We start from the raw sequence: 24,852 nt of genomic DNA, 5'->3' as shown, positions 1-24,852 counted from the left end.
AGCTAAAGATCCTGCTTCTAATTTTATTTTTTTTAATGCAATGATTTCCCTACACTGCAATCAAAATGATCATCCTACAGAACTTTTCAAACCATGTCTTTCTCTTGCTGGAAAGTCTGCACTAGTTGTCCATTGCCCTCAGGATGAATTATACACTTTCCAACATGGCAAGAAATACCTTTCTCATCTGCTTGCTTACCCCTCCAGCCTTACCTTTAGCCACTGCCACCTTCGTATGCTGTGTGAAAGCCATAGAGGACCATTTGAAATTCTCATATTTCGTGCTCTCTCTTTCCTCTGGGACTTCTTAAATGCAAAGCCCTCCACTTACCTGGTTAGCAGCTACTCAAGTCAGCTCTCATTTTATTATTTTTTTATTATTATTTTTTAAAGATTTTATTTATTTATTTGACAGAGAGAAATCACAAGTAGATGGAGAGGCAGGCAGAGAGAGAGAGAGAGGGAAGCAGGCTCCCCGCCGAGCAGGGAGCCCGATGTGGGACTCTATCTCAGGACTCTGAGATCATGACCTGAGCCGAAGGCAGCGGCTCAACCCACTGAGCCACCCAGGCACCCCAGCTCTCATTTTAAATGTTGTTTTCTCTGATAAACTTTCCCTGATGTCCCAAGTCTGGGCTCAATGCTCCTTCTAGCTCAACACTAGACTGAATCATGGTAGTTATTTGATGACTATTCTGCATGGCTGAATGTACAATATAGGAAATACAGATCAAACTGGTCAGTCTCCTTAAGATGAAAAAGGCCAAGTCTCAGTCTAATAACTTTATAGAAATATGATTAATAGAACAAGATAATTTGTTGTATTCTGAATTAGGATTGGTTGTATAAGTACCATGATCTTCTTTTGTTCGGCCATCCAAAAGAACCAGTATTTTAGCAATAAAATAGCCATTCCATATTTAAGAACAGTATGGCAAGAGATAATGGTTCTGAGATAAATTACCCATAAATTCCAGTCTAAATCATTCAGCAAGGTGTCAAATTGTGAGTTAGCTGGAGAGTGTTTTAAGAACATATGTTACAGTTAAGTGAATAACTATGTCCCCAAAGAATAGGCAGGATCTTATACAATTATCAGCATTTTGCATTTAAAGATTTTATTTATTTATTTGTCAGAGAGAGAGAGAGAGAGAGAGAGAATGCACAAGCAGGCAGAGGCAGAGAGAGAAGCAGGCTCCCTACTGAGCAAGGAGCCCGATGTGGGACTCAATTACAGGACACTGGGATCATGACCTGAGCTGAAGGCAGTGGCTTAACTGGCTGAGCCACCCAGATGTCCCAGCATTTTGCATTTAAAAATAAACACACTGCATAATGAATTATTTTACATAACATAACATAACATTAATAATTGACTCAAAACACTTAACGACAATATTGATCATTATCAGAAATACAGAGATACAAAAATATGGTTTGCTGCTCTTACACCTGCAACTCTATATAATTTCTTCATAGATCGAGTAAATATTTTAGCCTTGACAGTCAATCTTTTACAGAGTTGCTGACATACTAAACTTGGTTAACAAAATCAAATGTTCTGTTTAGGTCCACAAACACAACACATAAATCATGATGCTATTTTTGAAACTTTTTGACAGAGACCTTTCATATGACTTTCCTGACTACTTTGAAGCACAATATTCACCTTGTACAGAAATTAATCTCTAGGAAAATATCCTGTATTTTAGATGTCTGATAAGAAGTTTAATTATATTCTCAAGAGTGGTAGTATACTTTCTAGTACCTTTTCAATAATAGATTAGAATATATGATATTGGTAGGGGTTTTTTGCACATGGGAAAACTGGTGGTATATATTCCTCTACTAAATCAAAATAATATAACATTAATATTATATAGTACCTTAGATATGAGGGGAGAAGTTGCTTAACTTAGCTCTCTTTCTTTAAAGGGATGCCTACCCACTTTTTTTTCAATACATTATTGAATGAATGGATACTTATAAGGCAGCCCTTTTCATCTTGTATAATTAGAAGCTATTAAGTTTTTCTTCATGTTGAATGAAAACACATCTCATTCTTACTTTCAGTCAATGATCCAAGTTCTGCCCTGGGAAGCTACGAAGATTAAATCTAATTCCCATTTCTCAAGGAAAGTCCTCAAATATCTATGAAATACAATTACTTCCTAAATCTCTTCAAGTTAAACATTTAATAATCTTGATCACTCAGAATTTCTCTTAAAATAGATATTAAAGTCTCTTCCTGTGATTTGAAAATACAGTGACTGTACTCCCTTCCCTGATCTGGATCTTGTATACACGACTCCCCAGTCAAGTAAAAACTCCTATTTCACAGGAATTGTTACTACACATCATTTCCTCTGCTCTTTCCCTAAACACTAGAATATAAGCCCCTAGAGTGCAAGTCCTCTGCCTTCTTCATCTCAGTATCTTTTTGTCAGCTACTGCAATACCTGCACATTGGAAATATTTATAAGTGCCACAAGAATGAATGAACAAGAAGAATGAAATGAACCTACCTAAGTTCAGAATCTTTTATATTAATTGTTAATTGTGGTTCATATGTCTACCTGTCAGGCTCTTTAAGCTTTTTTTTTTTTTTTTAAGATTTTATTTATTTATTTGACAGAGAGAGATCACAAGTAGGCAGAGAGGCAGGCAGAGAGAGAGAGAGGAGAAAGCAGGCTCCCTGCTGAGCAGAGAGCCGATGCGGGACTCGATCCCAGGACCCTGAGATCATGATCTGAGCCAAAAGCAGCCGCTTAACCCACTGAGCCACCCAGGCACCCCTCTTTCAGCTTCTTGACCACCACCTAATACATTAGGTAACACTTCCTGCTTTCTTTGATACATCTCATCCAAATCACTGATCACAGGGCTGGCTGAAACACAAAGCCTGTATCTCATCATTGGAGATGTGAATCTACAACCCAGCACACATTCTTCAGTGCAGAGAACCTTCTACAGTCATCACATTTGTTAACAAGTTACTATCTGGCCCATCTCTTCAAACTTGTTTGTGAAAATATCAAGAAACATCCTATCAAATGCCTATTTAAACAAACCAGAGTTTGGATCATAGATCTGATCTTTACTGGCTTATGACTTGAGCAAATTATTTAATTTCTGTCAGCATTAGTTTATCAACTGTAAAAGAGGGAACAATTATATTTACCACATAAGTTTCCTATAAGAATAAATGAGAAAAAAAAATCTATCTACAGGGATCAGCTTTAGGCCTGGCACATATGTAAATAGGGTAGAACATTTGGGGACTATTACTATTTTTGCTGAATTTGAGATATGATATATCACACTTTCTGATGAATTTAATATCATAATGGGATTCAGGAAGGATCTCAGATATTTTACATACAGTAACCCTAGCAATAAGTCTCATATGTTTATTTTGAGTGAACCTATACTGATTTCTAATGAGCACTTGTTTTTTCTACACTTAGATATTAAGTAAGCAATCTTTAAGTTTTACTGGAGATCATAATCAGTGCTTGCAAAAAAAAAAAATCAATGCTTGCTACATTTTACTTTCCTTTATAAACCTGGAGTGGCATTTCATCCTATGGTAAATTTCATATTTCATGATTTTTGCAAATATTTTCCATGCTGCAGATTCTATCAGTACTCTAAGATAGAATTCACCTAAGCCTTCAAAATCAAATCATTTAATCAGATAACAGTGTATTTATTCTCTCTCATACTCTGTAGATAGCATTTTATAGTGGATTTGAAACCTGATTCTAATACATTTTAGCTAAGGCTCTGTAGGTTACTTAAATTTTCTAAGCATTAATTTTCAGAGTTGTAATACAATGCTAACAATCCCTATTTTAGTCAGATTTTTAGATAAATTCAGTAAGGTATGGTTTATAAAGTATCTTAAAAACAGTAGATTTTAGTTATGAGTCTGTTTACCAAATATAGGGCTAACTACTTAATCACAGAAGCTGGTGGTTTCAGACAACAGAGCTGGTCAACAAGGATTGTTTTTTCCTTTTCATTTTAAAAAAAGAAATGATAGAATGAAAATAATATTTTCACAAATTATTTGGTCTGCAAAAAGTTATCTGAGCTTGAGGAGAATTCAACATTCCCTTTAAAATTTTGCAAAAATAATACTAACCACAGGGGTATAGTGTTTATATATACAGAGAGTTGTAGATATAGATATAGACAGATACAGATGTGTGTGTTATATTAACTTGGAAACGTTATCTTTCTATCTACCCATCTGTACATCTATCCATCCATCTATCTATCTATCATCTATCTACCTATCTACCTTCCTACTACCTGAGATTATCTACTAGGTGTATGTGTGGATCCTGAATGGCAGTTGTTTCTTCACCTCCGCTTCCCCCTGGCTTGGGGTTCAATACCACATAGGTTTTGCTCTTCCACTTTCCTTAAAAGTTTCCTTAAGGAAAATTTTCCTTACGGGACAATAGTACTGGGCTATTAGTAGTAACATATTTATGTGTAGGATATATTAATGCCTAGAGTGAAACAACAGTTCTCTGATAAGTATCATTAGGAATTATGAAGAGAATAGTTATTAAGTGATGTGGATTTTATTTAAAAGGTGAAACACTTAGACTGTAAAGTTTTCTATAGTGTTATTCTTTTCTACTCCATATTTTTGAAGAACGATATGAGAAAAAAAGTGAGGAATTCTAGCATAGCACTGATAGTGATTTTTACATGTTTTGATTATCACCCGATTGATTCTTGGACTATAAATGGTAGATAACAGGTAGGATAATTACTATCTTCATCATCATCGTCATCACTATCACTTTTCTGGAGCTTGCCACGCACTAAGTAGTGTTCCATACCCTTTATACAATATTTCATCGAATCCTTACAAGAACTCTGAGTAGCTACGATTATTATCTTCATTTTATAAATGAAGAAACTTATGGTTTGTCTCCCTCCCAATCCCATCTTGTTTCATTTATTCTTCTCGTACCCACTTAAGCCCCCATGTTGCATCACCACTTCCTCATATCAGGGAGATCATATGATAGTTGTCTTTCTCTGCTTGACTTATTTCGCTAAGCATGATACGCTCTAGTTCCATCCATGCATATGTTTATAAAAAATAAAAAAATATATATATAAATGAAGAGACTAAGACCCCACTGATGTGACATAACTAACTGGTCTCCCACAGCCCGTAAAAAATGAAGTGAGGATTGGGACCAAAACAGTCTGACCACACAGTCATGCTTATGATCACTTGACCCAAAGTTGAGGGCATTGCTCTGTGTAATGGTGTTCATATTAAACTGGGATCCATACTACACATAGCAAAGAAATCACTATGCTTCAGGTTCCCTCAGTTATAGCATCAGAGTAATAATAGCTATTTCCTGTATGCCTCCTGGGGCTATTACAAAGATGAACAAAGTTGCCTAAATTCTAAAGTTACGTGCTCCCTGAAGGAAAATATAAGAATTCAGAGCATAGCAACTTATACTATCTGTGCATGTCTGATGTGCACATGTATTTATTTTTTACTTCATCTGGGGATATCTCAAAAAAAAATTTGTAGCACAAAAATAGCTATAATAACCAATTGTTATAAAGAGGACAGTATAAACAATTTTTATCCTAAAAGATGAAGTTAAACTGTATCCTTTATGAATGTTTTAAAATTAATCATATGGGAGTGCCTGGGTGGCTCAGTCAGCTAAGGGTCCAACTCTTGATTTTGGCTCCAGTCATGATCTCAGGGTGTTGAGATCGAGTGCTGTGTCAGGCTTTACACTCAGCATGGAGTCTGTTTGATATTCTTTCTTTCCCTCTCCCTCACTCACGCTTTCTCTTTTTCTCTTCAAAATAAATAAATCTTAAAACAACAACAAAAATCGTATGAATTAAACATAACCTGTTAAAAAATACCAGTGAAGATTACATAAGAAGGAAGAACAATGCATTTAATTCTCACTTAAGATATATAAATTAATCCCCTTTCTTGAAATTATTTATTGAATTTTACAAGCCAACAGATTAGAGAGAGACTACTACACTGAGCATATAGTAATTGTTTCAAGAATTCAAGGATAGTTAATATTATTCAGTTATTCATCTAGTCAATAATATCATTCATCATTCTGTTTAAGGTAAAAAGAAATATATGCTCATATCTAAAATGCATATCTTTAATGCATCTTTACCTTTATTCTACTCCTCACAAGCCCATAATCAGTTTTAATATCCTATCTTGACTGAAAGGGAGTATCCTTAAGTCAAGAATAAAAAGAAGTTTTCTAAACATGATAAAGAATAATTATCTTCAGCTAACCACTAGCATCATACTTTGTGACAAAAGACTTGAGGCATTCATATTAAAATTAGGAATAAAATAGGAAACTAATTACCCTCCTATTTAACATTTTTAGAAGACTTAAGGCAAAAACATAACCTATTATATCAGGTATACCTTCTGGCAAGGAAAAGCACAATTATAACTATCTGTAAATAATATTATTATAAATATAAAAATAACTGAAAGAATCAACTGAGAAATTTCTAAAACTAAAAAAGTGGTTGGATATCAAAAATCAATTCTGCTAATGTTTATCAGTAATGACAAGTTAGTAAATATATCGAAACAGAAAAAAATGTAACATTCACCATTGAAGTAAAAATGTAAGATATATAGAAATAAGTTTAATATAAGAAATGTGTAATTTATATAGGTAATAATAAAAACAGTATACTCTGAGACACAAAATGGTTTGAATGGAGAAGAATATTATACTCCGAGGTTGAGGGAAGATAACTGATTAGTGTAAAAACAGCAATTCTTTACATATAGGCTTAATGCCATTCCAATAAAAATTCCAGTAACATTTTTTGGTGAAGAGATTGAAACTGTGAATCAGAATGTTGTCTGGAAGGATATGTAATTACATCTAGTCAAGAAATTAGAAAAAGAAGAAACGCCTTAGTTTGCCATATTTTTTAAAAAAGATTTTATTTATTTGAGAGAGAGAGAGTATGAGTAGGGGGAGGGGGGTAGGGGAGAGGCAAAGGGAGAAGCAGACTCCCACTGAGCAGGGAGCCCCATGTGGGGCCTGATTCCAGGACCTGGGGATCATGACCTGAGCCAAAGGCAGATGCTTAACAGACTGAGCCAAGCACCCCTACTATGCCAGATATTATGACTTGTATAAAATGAACTTGATCAGAGTACCCTAATAAGAGCTAGAAGGTAAATAGCTCAGAATAGATGATCCTTTAAGCATATCTTAATATGGATAAAACATATTTGTATAAATTCAGATACCATGATGTATTAAGGAGAAAAGGAAATGTTAATACATGAAAGTTTCTTTAAAGTAATAGGTAATGGGAATTAAGGAGGGCACATGATGTAATGAGCACTGGGAGTTATATGCTATTGATGAATTACTGAACTCTACATCTGAAATTAATGATATGTTAACAAATTGCATTTAAATAAAATAAGTAAAAATAAATAAAATTTTTAAAAAGTAATATATATCTGAAGAAAGATACTGCCTCATACCAGGATAAATTCTAGAGAGATTAAATACCTGGTCTAAAATTTAATCACAAAAACAATGGTAAATACCATGGTTTCTCAGTGTAGGTACTGAAAGGCATGTGCTTGGGTAAGATAACCTTGCGAATGAGTATAAGTTAGAGAAGCAAACTGTTTCAAGGATTAAATCTTAGGACCCCCAGTATGTAGATCTCAGGTATGGAGGAAAACATAGCAATGAAGACAGAAGGAGTAGTCACCTGATTTAGAAATCCTGGAAGAGCATGTCCAGGGAAGTCAAGTGAACAAAAAGTTTTAAGAAGAGTGGCTGATTTAGGGGAGCCTAAGTGGCTCAGTGGGTTAAAGCCTCTGCCTTTGGCTCGGGTCGTGATCCCAGGGTCCTGGGATCAAGCCCCGCATTGGGCTCTCTGCTCAGCAGGGAGCCTGCTTCCCTCTCTCACTCTGCCTGCCTCTCTGCCTACTTGTGAACTGTCTGTCAAATAAATAAATAAAATCTTAAAAAAAAAAAAAGAATGGATGATTTAAAGTAGCAAATGCTGCTGATTGATCAAGAAAGATGAAGACTGATATCTGACTATTAGTTAACTGGTTAGTACAATAGCAGGGGTAAAAGCCTGATTTTAGTAATTCAAGAGAAATGGAGGAAACTACAGAAGGAGTATAAATAACTCCTCACTGTATATAAGGAGAGGAATAAAGTAGTAGAAGTCAATAGGGAAAATGAAGTCAAGAGAGTTTGCTTTTATTCTTTTTTTTTTTTTTTATGTTTTTAAAGATCCGTCCATTTATGGGATGCCTGGGTGACTCAAATGATTTAATATCCAACTCAATTTTGGCTCAAGTAATGATCTCAGGTCCCGGGATTAAGCCCTGAGTGGGGTTCCATGCTCACTCTGGAATCTGCTTAAGATTCGCTCTTGCTCTCCTTCTGCCCCTCTCCCTGTACACGCTCTATCTCTAAAATAAATAAATTAAATATTTAAAAATTCATCCACTTATTTTAGAGATAGAGAGAGCATGTGCACATACATGTACATGGTGGGAGAGGCAGATGGAGAGAATCTTTCATCAGATTCTCCACTGAGCATGGAGCCAGACACATGGCTCAATCCCATGACCCATGAGATTTTAACCTGAGCAAAATCCAAGAGTCTGTTGCTCAACCAACTGTGCCACCCAGGTGCCTCTATTTTTGTTTGTTTGTTTGTTTGTTTGTTTCCACATTTTTATTATTTTTTTAAGATAGCAGAAGAAACAAACAGTGATGATGCAAGAGAGAAGAGGAAATAGGGATGGGCAGAATGATGTCCTTGAGCGAGAGAAAGGGCTGGGATCCAGAGCATAAGCGCAGATGTGGTCTAGAAACAAGAAAAGTTCATCCAAAATGATGAAGAGTCAGAGTAACTGCACACAGATGCAGAATGGTGGGTACATGTGGTAATGGGGGATTCTATTAGTTCTCTTTCAACTACTTCTAATCTTTCAATGAAATGAAAGCATGACCATCTATTGAGAGTAAGGCTGGAAAAGGGTTGGGGGAGGGGTTTGAGGGCTTGAAGGAGAAGGTATGAAATAATCATCCAGAAATGTGGGAGAGGGAATGGACTGAAGTAGAGTGATATGATTGCAGAGTAGCACAAAGGGTCAATCTGAAGTGAGCAATCATCGATTTATGGTGAGACTAGACAGCATAGTTACCTGTTTCTCAGCAGCCACATTCAGCTTAGAAGGCACAGGTATGGAGCCAGAGGATGTAATGAGTGTTAGAATTAACTGAATGAAAACAAGTAAAGGAGTTGCAAGAGAAATGAACATTATAAGGAAGTGATACTAAAGAGGGGTCATGAATATTGAGCTGGTTGAGAAAGGGAGGACCTGAGGGAGCCAAGGAGCAATGAAAAGCCGTGAGCACCAATGGTGACACCAAAAAGGTTGGAACTGATGTATCCAGAAGAAGTGAACTGGAGAGAAAACAGATGATGGCTGAAGAAGAAGACAGTTGACCTGGGACTGTGGAGGCATTGCACTTTCTTGTAATGACAAGTTCAGGAGCAGCACTAAGGAGTGAGGACAAGAAGCAGAGTTAAGGGTATGGAAGAGTTAATGTCATGAACACTAAAATCACCAAGGATTATGATAAGAATAGTGCTAGAGAGAATGGCAATGATAAAGAGGAAAAATCTTCAAGGAATGAATGAGGTGGATGCCCTGAGGGTTAGTAGAGAACAGGGATGAGCAGGTGTGGTGGGCAAATAGATAGGGGCATGTGATTCAAAGCCACGTGTTGTAATGGGGGAGAAGGAAGATGACAGGGAAATGGTGGTGAGGAGTAAGGACTCCTGCTTCCTTTCAGACTCAGGTAAATAAATGCAGAGTGTGAGGCAAGAGCTACCCCTTGGAAGGCTCTAGGGGGAGCAGTATGTCGGGGACAGCAAAATGAAGAGAACACTAAAGGAAGAGGGAGAATATGTAGTGGAATTTGCTGAGTTTCCACTTTGAGTTCCAGAAGCCTCACTGGAGGGGTTTCAGTAGATGAGCAGAGATGGGAAACGGGTTTAGCAAATCTGGTGTCCAGACCTGTGTGAGGATTAGAGTCTGGGGAACTCTGTCTGGTGACATGGCAAACCTAAATTTCTTGGAGTCCTGACTATTTCAAGGTAGGTTAGCAGTGTTAGAGGGCAGGCTATTAGCATGAATATAACAACAACAACAAAAAAAACAAGAGTAGCTTGGAACCACTTCTATGGGAAGTGGTTAAATTATGGGCTATCTAATCAAAGACTAAACATTTCAAAGAACATCAAGCAACCTAACACATTCAGAATAGGTACATTTAAAAAGTGGAACATAAAACAGCACCTATGGTATTATATAAATCTTGTGTATAAATATATGCATAAAATTCATAGAACTCTAATACCTAAAATATTAAATGTTCAGTTGAATTTTGGGTGACTTTATCTTTTCAAAATTTTTTTATCATTTCCAAATTTTTAGTAAGTTTATTTTTGTATGTAATCAGAAAAAAACCCTCATATGATTTTTAAATAAATCGTAGTGTCCTCAGGTGTTCTCCTAAACTGCTATTAATATTTTATTTCTTGACATGAGCAGTGGCTTTTCCAATGATCAATTTTTAATTACTTTAAAAAATGTATAATATGGTTAATGTCTTTTTTCCCATGTTTTATTTCACACATACACACACACACACACACACAAGTTCCCTGTCACTTAGATCTTTCGCCTCTGCACATGGTCTCTGAGCATGTGTAAAGATAAATGAGCACATGGACCTTATACAAGAAAGACACAGGTAAATACCTGGCATTTGGAGGTTTCAGGATCACACAGGGTGCTGTGTCCATTACACTGACATGGAACGCAGGTGCCCAGAGTTGGTCTAGGAGTGTGGCTACCCGGCTCAGACTGCAGGCGATAAAATCCTGGCATGCATGTCTAAAAGAAAAGGAAAGCAATTAGGACAGTCTAATGATGAATCTTGGTTTAGCAATACTTGGGTTCCTTGGTGGTGAAAAAGGACTTCTTTCCCCCTACCTGAATTAAAGGCAACATCACTTCTAAACACAAGGACCAGTTTTGATTCCTAATGTGTATTTCTGTGTGGTTCTTAACGTATACAGAAGGCATCCTAGACCTCAGATCTTGGCAAAGGAGAACTGTCATTTACATATACCACTCAATCTGAAAAAGCTTCAAATAGTCTTTTTCTTGAGAAAGAGGTTTGTTTTTTAATAAAATTGTCATTTGGACTAAAGAGAGAATTCCAATGTCCTTGACAACTTAAAATCTGCTTCTGCTATGCTTGATGGATAACTAGCTAATGTCCAATGAGACTCAGAGAAGTATTAAATAAATAGAAAAGTGTCATGGTTGCATTTTTTATATTGATATAATTTAAAGACGATAAAAGCAAGAAACTTAAAATCCTCATGTCTTGGGAATATTAGGCCACCAATAAAATTTATCTTTCCCTCATCTATTTTTTTCATTTTGCAATAAAAATCCTAGAGCAAACAGAAAACTGCTAGCAAAGCTGACATATGCAGAATCAAGACTCCCATCTTCATTCGGGTTTATTATGCAAATGTATAAAAAAAAAATCTCTGGCTTTCAGGAAGGAAGCCTGTAGCCCCTGAAGAGGTAATGAGAGTGGTCTTGGGTTCCAAGCTCAGTCCTCTTGATCTGCAAAGCTACTGCATTTATTAGACATTATTTGATTTATGAGTGAGAAGTAAGACTTAGTTCCTCAGATCCTAATGAAGTTTATAAAGGGTCTGTTTTAACATCTTGACTATGTAGGAATTTTTTTTTTTTTTTTAAATAGCATATCTTATTCCCATTGATGGAAGAATGATCGCTGAGTAAGCAGGAAAAAACCATATGCACTATGAACTTCCTAATGCCTCTGTTTTCTTTTGGTTGTGGCCTAGGTCCTCCAGAGTTGTATTTGCAAAAAAGCTCCTTGGAAAAAGAAAAAGATCAATAGTCAGTCTTCCCTCGCTTATTTTGATTTAGATACTGCAAAAGTACCTCAATTTAGCATTCAATTGTGCTTTTATCACAACCTACAAGAAATTTTAATGAGGTTAAATAATATCCCAGCTTTGAGCAAGCTGATAAAGAAAGTCAGGGAGAGTATTCAAAATACTTTGAGTCTCATTTGTCTTATGGTGGACTTCAACATATATTTTAATATTTATTCATATTATTTAAAATCAAGGTTCATATCGCTCTATTGTTACCAAATAAGGTCTAGAAATTATGGCTGAGAAATTATTTAAGAAACTGAAGAAACCATTCAAAGTATATTTAGAGATATTTCATAGTATGATTTGCTCCAGTTCTTTAATAAGCTGATTAAAGAATAAAACTGGATTTTCTTTACCTGGATTTCATCCTTGGATACCTATATAATTATTGTTATCTTACTGGTGTATTTGCTTTGGTGTGCATGTGTGTCTATGTGTCTGTGTCTGTGTGTGTAAACGTGAAAATCACACAAAGAGTTTTTGTAGCTCCATTTTATACCTCAAACAGAAGTTTAAAACAAGGCTCAGAGGAAGAATAAAGTTCAGAAATAGGAATTTTCATTGAGGAATTACATATAATTCAGTGCTATAAACTGAAATCTGAAGGTCAGTGGGCAGGTGAAGTTTACTCTAACACACTCAATTACCCTTATTACCATGACTCTTCTCAGGAAAGAGAGTAGGATGAAGCAGAAAAGCACCTGTGATAGGAGTCTGAGCCTGAGCTCCCAGTGGAGCTCTGCACGGAAGCTTCTAGACCTGTCTCTGTGTTTCCCAACCTTGATGTACATAAAATCATCCGAGGAGTTTTAAAAGAAATTCTTTTTTTTTTAAACTTTTAATTTTTTCAAAAGATTTTATTTATTTATTTGAGAGAGAGAGAGTGGGGAGGGGCAGAGGGAGAGAGAGAGAATCTCAAGCAGACTCCCCGTCCAGTGAGGAGCCTCCTGTGAGATCACCACCTGAGCGGAAGCCAGGAGTCATATGCTCAACTGACTGAGCCACGCAGGTACCACCACCTCTAGAAATTCTCACTAAATGGGTAGAGAGTAGGTTCAGGGTTTGTTTCAAAACTCCTAGATGGGTGTAATAAGCAGTCAGAATGGAGAATCACTGGTACATGCCTCACTCTGCTGGTAATGTGTGCCTTTTAAAGGGCTGTGACACAGACTGTGACACAAATGAATACGGAAGCCTTGATTTTACAAGTTAACTTTTTTTCTAAGGGATACAGGCGAGTTGCATGGCATCATTGAGAATGTGGTTTTCACCACCCGAAAAATGAGCAGGTGTATTAACTCCGACGATTTGTGAATCTTTTAGTGCTAACACTGTAGATCAGATTCCTAAGTTGGCAAAGTAAGAGACAATACAAGAGTTAGAACCTTAAAACACTCTTTAAAGGAATTGGATATATTTATTTCATCTTAATGCCCTCCTTTCTTAGATCTGTTTTGTATTTATTCTTTCCACTTTTTGGTATTTTTGAGTCTTTCAATATCAAATGTTCTCAGTGAACTGAGGCAACATTTATGAAATAATCATGCTTGAGTCAGAATAAAAAGAGGAAAGATAATAGCATTTTTTCAAGTTCTATCTACAATCCTTCCTGAAACAAATGGAGAATTTTAAAAAAACAAATAAACACTGTTCCTTTTTTCCTAACTCAAACTTTTACAAAGTTCTCTTTCTTTGTGCTAGAGTTATTCATAGAGTTATTCATTGTCTTCTGCTGTCCTTCTATCTTTATTTTCATAATATGGCATTTCATCAAAATGTTCAAGTCTCATTTGCATAACAATGTGAGAGGATGGAGACAAAGAGAATAGAGAACCCACAGGTCCAGGCGCAGAGTTACACAACATCTCCCACCTCTCTCCTCAGACTTTAACAAGAACAACACTTGTGCCTGTTGCCTGTGGAAACCCTATCTTATATCTTCATGTGGGTTTCACAATCCTCAGTTTTATTCTTGTTCATGGCTTACTAATATGATTTTATGCAGGTATTGAATACTGCGGGCTTCAGTTTCCTCAACTGGGATATGAAGATGTTGTAGAACATTAGAGTTAAGGATGTAAGTGCATCTAGGTTTTTTGAAACAGACTTAATCGTGCTCAAATTGCAGTTTTGCTGTTTTCTAGTTGTGTGGTTGTGGGCAGGTTCTGTATCTTGCCTGGGCTTCCATTTCCTCATCCATAACATGGGGATCATAATACGTACTCAGTGCTTGGTGTTTTGCAGGATACAGTAAGCATTCAGTAAACGGTAAGTTGGTTTTTTCTTTTATAAGCTTGTTGTGAGGATTAAAGAAGGTAATGTATGTTCGGAGCTTCACATACAATAAATCAACAGAGATGCCTCTATTCCAGATAATTTTTTAAACAGTCATTGAAGACAGACTAAAAATAAAAACAGCAGTAATTGTTTTACATTGCATTGGGTAACAGAATATCCATGTCTGCCTACTTATCCATACCATGTGCCTTAATATTTTTATGCACATGAAAGCAATCTTTGGGTCTTCCATGTATAATAAAACTGGTAAGAGGTATCCCAAGCAAAATGTGCATATGGAAGAAAAAATATCTATTTTCACTATTTTGTCTTTTGAGTTTTATGACTTGATAAGAGGTGTACATTTTGGGGAGATGTAAAAAATTATTTTTTAGTAGCCAAAAGTTACAGCTTCTCAGTGGTGACCCAGTAGACAACAGCCATTCAACGGTGAGCCAGAAGCCCTGTTACAACATGAGGGTGAGGAGAGAGAGGTTGAACTGCAAACATATGATCTAGAGATCATCTGCAAGTATTTGATCAACATGATCTAATTGTAGAGAACCACATACTCACTGCTATTTCCAGTTCTACATACAACCTAACCTGAGTTTAGGTCAGTTTAAGTCAGTTGGACAATCATGTGAACTCAGACAATGGTGAGAACTGGCTATAATCTCAGTGGCTCCCACACCAACAAATGTGGTAAGGACACTGATTCTTTATTTGACTTATAAAGGTAATCTGATCTTTACTTTAAATCATAGGTTGTAATAAACACGTATTTCTAGAACTAACATTCTCAATGAACAGGATGCCGAAGCATCATGAGATGACAGGTAACAGGCAAAGGGTAAGTGTCTTCAAATTGGCTATTATTGGCCATAACTAACACTTAATTCTATTTATTTGCAACCACATTTTGGGTGAAAACAGGAAATGAAGAGCTTGTAAATACAAATGTCTCTAGAATACCATACATTTGGCAAAAATATTGTAAAGGAATTGCTTTGTGTATTCAAGACCCAAAGCATATGTTACTGGAATGGGAGGTATTATTTCAGAACTGTCCTTAGCTGTTGCTTCGATGATTAGATTTTATGCTTGGGTAATTACACTTTAGAATCAAGATGAATTATAAATAAGATGTATAATGGATTAGAAGCAATGGGATGTGGAGAACACCTCAGGCACCTTATTATGAGAGATAGGCCTTTATCCCCATAATCTCAACACTAGGATATTACTGTAATTATTGTCTGTAAATAGGAGCTTAAGTGAAATTCACAGGACATAGGTGAAGCCACCAATGCAGATGTTGGTTTGTATGTGTTCCTAGTTTTCTTAATCTTCTTCATTTATAAGTTTCTTTATTTGTGCTGATATGTATTTTCATATAATGATGGAAAATTACTAAGATTAATGGAAAAGCATGTTTTAGAATAAGCTATTGAAAAAGCCTACCAATCACAGCAAAAAGAGTTTTTAACATTTACAATCTGGAATGGAAGGTAGACTGCATTAACTTTGCTACTCTACTCGTATTTTATTTGTAACTGAACAGTGTTCTTTTTAAATACATGCAGAAAAAAATATATCTGCAGTATAGCTTTCTCTTCAAGATGGTTAAAGATCAATCTTGACTACTTACTTAATACCTTTCATAGCTAAATAATATAGCAGAACCAGAGAATTTTAGAACTTCAAACCCAACCTGTTATTTTATAGATTGGATAACTATAGAGCAACGAAGGCCTATAACAATTAAAGAATTGACCAAGGTCAAACAGTAAACCAAAGGTATAGCCATATGCTTCTTGGGAAAAAATTCCACTTGTGTAGAAAAATCTCAATTCTTTCTGTCTTCTTCCTTTAACTCTTTCATGCTCTTTGGAAAGGCAGCCATATTCACGGTCTCATTGTTTACATCTACACTGTGTGTGCATATGTGTATTTTGGTTTGTTATGCATCTAACTGTGATATGTATGTGTACAAGTGCCTATATGTATAGGTAGGAGTTAGGATTTCAAAATGAGGTAGATTATTTGATTATTTATTACATCAAAAAAGACACAGTCATATGAATATTGCCTTTTGGAGCAGCCACAAAGTTATAAAATTATTCCAAGTATGTTTCAAAGATATTTGCAGTTGTTCTTTTGAAATTTTTCTCTGAACAACATGGAATTTATATAACGGTAATGAAGTTGAATAGCATTTCAGTTTATAATAGAGCTTTCACACACATATTTGTTTTAATTATTATTTTTTATTATGTTATGTTAGTCACCATACAGCACGTCATTAGTTTCTGATGTAGTGTTCCAGGATTCATTGTTTATGTATAACACCCAGTGCTCCATGCAATACATGTTCTCATTTAAATCAATCCTCATGATGATTCTACAAGTAAAAATCCTAAGGGCCAGTAACAAACCCTGAATGCCCTGTCCCAGCTATGGAGCTAGAGAGGATTCACCGAAACCAAACTCATTTTCTTTTCATTATAGCACGCTACATCTCAAGAAAATTGTATTATTTTTAAGTTACTTTAGTTTTGAGCTGGTGCCATCACCTGCCTTATGAGCCATACTCAATAAAACTCGTCAAATCCTATTTACAAAAGATGCATACTGTTTTCTATAAAGAAATCAGTGCATGGATATATAACTAATTATTCCACAATAATACTATTAACATCAACCAGCATTGACTACTACTGTAATAGTGCTCTAGGGCCATAGCTCATTTTGTCTTCATATGATTCATCAGCTGCTGGTGGGAGAGGTATTAAGCATATCTAACCAGCTATGCCATGGGCTTCAATCAATGTGCCTACCAGGAAGGCATCTCCGCTGCAGGGCTGGAGAAGATCTTGGTTACCCTTCCTTTGCTTTTGGTTGTTGCACTTTGGGGAGGACTACAGGTCTGCAGGAGACGGATGAGTGTGGTGGCAGTAAGGGATTTGGAGGTTTACCAGCTGAAGCCCAAAGAGGTTTAGCAAATCGTGCAAGGTCTCAGTCCTGGTAGAGAGTGAAGTCAAGATTCCAACTCAGGCCAGTTTCCCATCTATTCTTCTTTCCCCTATATTATATTCTACCTATTAATACTTAATATTTGCAAAAGTTAAATAGACTTCCAGAGGATAAAGATCTAAAAAATATGCCAGTTTTAAAGATAATCAGGGGAAACTCTCAGAGAGCAAAAGCAATTTAAAAAAATATATAATGACTGGATGATAGTGGCATTGTGGGAACAGTACATGTCCTTCTGAGAAGCTTATGTTGAAGGGAACAGTCTGCTATTCAGTGCCTGTGTTTTGTCATGTTCCATATAAAAACAATCTTTCAAAACCCAATATAATCCTATCTCATAATCACTGCAGCTTAAATGTCTTTAGCCATTCAGAAGAGGTGGTGAGAAAATGGCTCAGATATAATAAAGGTGCCTTATGAAAACATTCTTATTTCTTGACTGCTCTGTATTTTTACAAATCTTTTAATTTTCATCAAATATTACCCTTCAGATGTGATTCCTACTTCTAGGTCACAGTAACACCATACTCATCTCATGGTGTTTCATGCTGTGAGTGGAAGTTAAAAAAAAAAAAAAAATAGGTTAAGGATATGCAATGAACAAGGAAAACTGATTGTACCCAGAATAGTTCTGAAAGTTATTTCTGTTTGGCTGGTTAGGTGAGTTGAGCTTATGCAGGTTAGCAGTAGTCAGCTTACCTCACAAGACAAACCAGAATAGCCTGGGGGACAATCACATCTTTCTATCAAGCGAGCTGGAGGCGTCACCGCTGTTATGCCTCCTTGTTCGGCTACCTCCATCGAGATCTCAGAAATCCTGCAAACAGTGAGTATACTTCGATTATCACACCAGTAAATTAAGCTCATGTCGTAAACACCCAATCCTACAAAAACAGTCTTCTCGGGTTTTTGACAATAACCTCAAGCCTGTCTTATGGTTTTCAAGTTGCCTAAATCCAGGGACTCACACGCAACATCATATCCCTGCATCTTGCCTTCCTTAAAGGCTGGGATTACACATTAGCAAAATATTCACATAAATCATAAGGAGTTTAGTAAATTCGATGTCTGATATCCTGTGGAGAAGTTATTATAAGGATCTTTTCCCCCACATTTTAAAATGTGAGTGGCTTCAGGTAGACATGGGCAATTAATTAGACATTTATATTCCTTCAAACAGACAAACCAAGGTCATTCCCCATTAGAATATCTCCCGTGGTCACTAGTGAAATTGCTTTTAATTTACAACTAGCCCGATTTCTTCCTCTTGAGTCTGGCTGTCCTTTCAAGAACTTCAGAAAACCGTAAAGAAAACAACGATTGAAGATAATCCAGTAATATTGATCTTACTGGATAAAGGAAAAGGAAGCTTTCAGATTAGTGACTTTGTTCATTTTATTAAATAAATCCTTCAACTAACTTAACTCACCCTTCCTATTGGTAGGAAGGTCCTTATAGTTGAAAAAAATATATTCCTAGTGAAAATGTTGATACCTTTTACGTTCACTTGAAATGAAGTATTAAAAAATATATGCGGTCCATAAACTCAGACTATTTCATGACTGACTAACTGGTAACATGAAATGTTCTGCAAATAAACTTTTAAATGAGAAAATGAATAGTTTTTCTTCACCAAAAGTCACCTCCAATAGCTTGAGGAGCTTGAATCATAAACTTTATAACAAGCATAGGTAGGTTTTATTGACAATGAATTCTGAATGCACACCCTGACTTCGTTGATTGTAATCTGCACTCTGAAGATCAGCCAGCCTTTATGAAACACATGTTCAATTAAAATTCAGATTTCACTCTTCCCTCCTTCTAGTTCACAAAGCTGTTTGATCTATAAACAAACCACGCCCCTCCCGTAAGGAAGACTCTACCTTCCTGTCCCCCTGGATTCTCTGTGGGAGTGAGAAGGTCACTTGAGGTTTGTTCCTGAGTCCTCTCTGTTGGCATCGTGTGGTATTTCATAACATGAGGAGTTGCTAACATCATCTTCCCTTCTCTCCCACACGCACGCACACAACAGGCTAGTGAGTATTTAAAAAACTGAGTAAAACTTGAATTGTGTGTCAACAACAGATATTTCTGCAATGCACCTGGTTTTTCTCAGGGGATAAAAGAGCAATTATTTTGCTTGAATCAGGGATTTGGGCTAACTCAGGCTTCTATTTAAGTGAATACTGAAATGCAAAGTTGTTACGTCCTTGAAATGAATGTAAGAGAAGACAAAAGTGAAGAAAAAAAGGCAATGTCAGCATTGACATTATGTAAGTCTCAAACTACATGTAAAACTCTCAAACGCTCTGCTTCTGAGACTATTTTATTTGTAACTGAACAAAGATGCAGGGTTATGTTCTAACTATCTTAGAGGGAAGATTCAAATATATTTTTCACTATATATTGACTATGTATATTTTTTATATGTTGACTATATATATGCATATATATGCACATATATGACTATATATTAACTATATATAATATATATATTTCACTATATTTGACTATATATTGTCACAATTCTACTGCATTAGAAAATTAAGTGCTGATCCATTGCTTTCTTTATTTTTATTGTTGATAGACAATTGCTTTAATTTTTATTAAGCTTTGAACAAGTGATTTATTTATTGATTGATCCTTAAGCTTCACAAAATGACCTCTTAAACCAAAGAATTTTATTTAGGGAGGTCTATGAATCATATAAGAGAAAGGACTTACGGGGCTGGGTGGGGGAAGACCAAAATAAAGGTGGTCTTTCCCCCATAAAATGGAATCAGTATGAGGGAAGCAAAGAAAGTAAAATGAAAAACGGATGACAATATATTTTCTATCAGTTCCACTAACCAAATGTTCCACGTGCTACCAAACTCACTGTGGTATGGAAGAATTTGCAAAATAATTATTTATTTCCACCCTCACAAATTTATCTGCTGTCTCCCAGGACATACAAACATGCCTTGGCTTCTGCCACCTGATTTATACTTGATATTTTTATATAATTAATGATATTGCTGACAGTATATTTTTGATGCATGCCTTTATTTTTAAATTATTTCACATAAAATAATCTTAGAAGTGAGAAATAGGAAAAAGGCATGAAAGAGATACAAATTTGAAAGTGAATTTTGATTTTTGATTTATTCTTTTACCCAAAGTCCCTACTTATGGTACAATCAGAAGAACGATATGGAGCTTTTGCAACAAAGAACAAAAATCTATGTTTCGTGTAGTCTAAACATCCAAAATATGGGATTTATATATTCACTGATTGCCAATAAGGGACTTCACAATTGCTTTGTTTTATTTTTTTCTAAACTGATCTACAAATTTATTACATAATACTGTTTTCAAGCAGGAAATGATAGAGAAACTGACATGCCAGAGAAAGTGAGACCCTGTGTCGGAACCTAACTTTCTGCTTCCAATAAAGGAAATTTAGCTACATGTGAGCAATTCCTCATTTTAACTCATTGGCTAAATTGTCCCTTCCACTCTAGAAAATGATCATGTGTGCTCATGTTGAAATCTGGCTTCTCCATTATCTACTTTTTCTTTATCCTATTCTTTTTAATGTATATCTTGCTATAAACCCCTTTCCCTCAGGGTTTGTGAACATGTTTACTCCTTATTATCTCATTCCTCCCTTTTACATTTTTGTTCATGGAAAATAATAGTCTATACCCATACTCTTAGTGTCACTGCATCTCATTCACAGCTTAAAACTTTGAAATTTGCTCCAGTATTCTAAAGAAATTGGTATGACGAATGGCACCATTGTAATCCCAAGTGTCAGTCTCAAAAGCTTCATTTTAATTGGCCTCTTTGGGTTAGACAAAACTAGAGTCCTTTGTAATATTCTTATCCTTTGGCTTCCATGACATCACATTTGTTATTACTATTCTTCTGTTCTTCTTCATTTGGTGTGACTTCCAATCTTTCCACATAATGATGCACAGTGAAAGGGACAATATTGTAGAGCACACTGGGATGAACCTTGAGAATGCTCACTGTTGGAAAAGACGAGCCCAACCTGACCCTGCCTGGCTCCCCTGAAGGTTGAAGGGGGTTACTTTCTCAGCAATCTTGTCATCTGTTTATAGCACAACAGTTATCTATCTTACTCTGCAGGGCTTTTTCTTCTGAATTTCTGACTGGCACCTAAAACTCACCAGGTCAAAGGTGATTTTGATGTTTTCTCCCCCCTTAAACTTGCTTCTCATCCTATTTTACGATGGTGGGAATCGGTAGTTTCTTCTGCCAGGTGACCTGGAAGCCATCCTTGACTTGTCCTCTATCATCACACTCCCAAACCAAACACTTCTAAATCTTTCCATCAGGTGTCTTACTGATCTTACCTATAGACTTTAAAATAAGAATTGAACTTTGATTCTATTACAGTTTACCTGCTTTGTCTCATGATGTTTCCATAGGTTGCCTTGATAAGAATATAATGAATATCATATATAATATCCAAGAAGTCTTCACGGGTCACCGTTCTACTGATTCGAGGATCATCGCCATAATATTTCCATTCTTTCTGTTAATAGGAAAAGAAACCACTTTGATGAAACTAAATGCAAAACCACTGGCATCCTTGCACCAAACTAATAAGCTCACCTCTGTCATTTCGATTTCATGCCGTGTCAGTTGGCCAATTAGAGGAGCAGCCATGTGCCTGACGATAATTCTAGCATGCGTCGGGGTACCACCTCGAATGATAACTTGAGGATTATAGGTAGAAAAACCTGTCTCTTCCCGAGCCTCAAAATAGATTGCGTACTTGAGTTTGCCGCCATAGGCCATCAACTACCAAAATAAAATGAGGAGTGAGATGTCAGATAAAGCCCCAAATGGCGTGATTCCAAAAACACATCTTACTTTGTTCTCCTACGACTTCAAAGTTCTCGTCCTTACCTTCTTTCCTTCAAACTGTTCTGGAAGTTTCCAATAATAAGGTTCCAAACGGAGTTCCTGTCTCACCAGGTCCATGTGTGCCACAATCTCTGGGTGTTGAAAAACAATGCCTTTGGTAGTGGTGTGCTGCAGGGCCTCATCTACCAGGGGCAGAATGGTCTGCTCAGGCTGCAGAGTCACCTACATGGGCATCAAAACACAGCAGGGGGCTAAGCTCCAATCCTTTGCACTCCTTGAAAACTAAGTTAGGGACTGTGTGTCTCTCTGTAGCCCCATTCTTGATCTGAGGAGGTGTTCTGATGAGAAACAAAACTCGTACCACATGAACCACATGAGTCTTTCTGCCTTGTTTGCACAGTAAGAACTACAACATCTGTGAAAATTGGTCTTTTACACTAATAAAAGATAGAACTTAAAAGTGGGAAGAGTTAGAGAAAAACAAAAGTAGGAATGAACACGCTGCCCCCCTAAAAGACTGTGATTCTCTAAGGCAGGTTTGAGGGAAGGTGCAACAAGTTCTGGTTTTCGTGACTGCCTTAGCACCTGCCCGCATTCATGCTCAGGGGCCCTCACTCTCCGGGATGCAGCTTCCGCCCAACCCTAGACTATAATGCCTCAGTTGCAACATCTCCCTTTCTCCCTTGGCATCTACTTCCTTATCAACAATAAGTGAGTTATTTTTAGGACTTTTTAAAAAAAGGCACAGGCCCCAGTTCTAAATGTGCACATGGGGAAAGGCTTATGTAGTTGTTTTCCTATTGCATCCTATCCCTCAGTGCCTGGCTGAAAGATACAAGCAGGAACTGACATTGTAACATGGCTCAGCGGTTCCTTACTCACCCACGTGCGGATCAGTCCTTTTGCTTCGGAACACTGGGTAGTAACCCCGAAGCAATAGCAGTTGCTGCAGCCAAGTGGGTTCTTGGCATCAAGTCCAAATTTGCCCGGCCGGCACCTATCACAGTGGATGCCTTCTACATTCACCTGAAGGGAGAGCAGAGTTCCTCAGGGTCCATAATGAGATTATGAGAAAAATAAGCTTGAGAATGAGTAATGCTTCTTCTTAATTAACCAAAAAGAAACACTGAGTAGGAGACTCACATCTCAAATGGCACATGTAGTTAAGTCAATTTCATTGTTAGGATTTCAGAAGTCTAAAAAGGGCTTTGTTTATACATAAATACATTGCAGAGGCTACTGTGTATTGGTTTTAAGATCTAAACAACACATTTCCTAATATCCTCTGTGAACAATAGGAAAGAGTCAGGAGAATTTCAAAAGCAAAACAGAGACATTGATTCCCAGTGGTGTGATACAAAGTTGTAAAAAACAGGCAGGGTGTTAAAATATAGGCTTATAGAACTATCATTCTACAGTGTATATATGCACACCAAGTGCAAATTAAATACGATTTATAATTATAATATGTAATAATACAGCATTGGACTTTGTGTTTTGTCTGGAGGCTTCAATGGCAAATGCTGCCATTTCCCTAAATTTGGAAGACTATTTTAATAATCACTTTCTGGATTTCATTTTCCTATGTCCTCCGTCCCTCTAGCATAGACTTTTTTCATGAAAAGATACCTCTGACACAGTATTCACTGCATTTATCCTGGGACTGATTTTTAGAAATATCTAAGGGGGAAAATCCCTCTTATCCTTTTTAATTGGCTGTTTTTCTACATCATTTAACAATATTAATGAGCTGAATTTTGCACGTAGTCACTGTTTGTTATGTCAGTGTTTATATGTGATGAAATTTTACTGAACTTCCACAGCAGTAAATATATTTTTCAGTGTACAGTGATTATGGATTAATTTGAAGAGAAATGGTTTTTTAGAAGTCCTATTATCTAGCTGTGATTTTTCTCTGATGATGCTTAAGAGAACATTCATTTTTTTCCTTCCCAAATTATTCCTGTTTATGCAAAGCAAATATGTAAAGAAAAATTCCACTTTATCATTAAAAATATATCATCTCTATTGACTGGAAATGAAGTTGGATTTGGGTTGAAAGTAAGTTCTTAGAGAGTGGTGCTTATCTGTACGCAAATGAACATATATGAATAAAAACTGTGTCTGGCAATGAATTTTTGTTTATCTATTTCTTTAATGTAGTGAAGCGTGAGTCATGACCACCGAGTGAAGTCAAAAGTGGCCAATGGAAAGAGAACCCAGGGAAGGTTTTTCCTTTAGTGTATTTTAACAACCACACCTTACAGGTGCACTGCCCAGTCTGATCAATACAGGAGCACTTTTTAGTCTCTGAGTCACAGGTCCTGTCATCAGTCCCAGGCAGGAAGCACTCGCAGGGACTGCAGTGAGGGTAATTCCAGTGACCTCGGTTGCACTCTGTACATCTGGCACCAGAGAACTTGGGGTGACAGCTGCATTGGCCCGTGTTTATATTACACTGGAAATCCAAGGATCCTACTGTGCTGCAGTTACAAGCCTATGGAGGAGATAAAAACAGCAACCATTAACACCACTTCATGGGAAATAGCT

The 24,852-nt window shown here is 36.5% G+C and overlaps 1 protein-coding gene across 1 annotated transcript in view; it reads right to left on the bottom strand.

Annotated features, from left to right (window-relative positions):
- Window positions 1–24,852, bottom strand: part of LAMA2 (laminin subunit alpha 2) — a 638,355-nt gene that overhangs the window by 200,225 nt on the left and 413,278 nt on the right. The window contains exons 23-29 of the mRNA XM_059400698.1: window positions 24,563–24,799; window positions 23,185–23,328; window positions 22,345–22,524; window positions 22,048–22,236; window positions 21,834–21,967; window positions 18,124–18,241; window positions 10,883–11,017 (exon numbers count right to left, since the gene is read on the bottom strand). Coding sequence (XP_059256681.1) covers window positions 10,883–11,017; window positions 18,124–18,241; window positions 21,834–21,967; window positions 22,048–22,236; window positions 22,345–22,524; window positions 23,185–23,328; window positions 24,563–24,799 — 1,137 coding nt within the window. The remainder of the gene's footprint in view (window positions 1–10,882; window positions 11,018–18,123; window positions 18,242–21,833; window positions 21,968–22,047; window positions 22,237–22,344; window positions 22,525–23,184; window positions 23,329–24,562; window positions 24,800–24,852) is intronic.

The sequence above is a fragment of the Mustela nigripes genome, chromosome 5, assembly GCF_022355385.1.
Source record: "Mustela nigripes isolate SB6536 chromosome 5, MUSNIG.SB6536, whole genome shotgun sequence".
In the NCBI taxonomy this organism is placed as follows: Eukaryota; Metazoa; Chordata; class Mammalia; order Carnivora; family Mustelidae; genus Mustela; species Mustela nigripes.
This window is presented reverse-complemented; position numbering and strand designations above follow the sequence as displayed.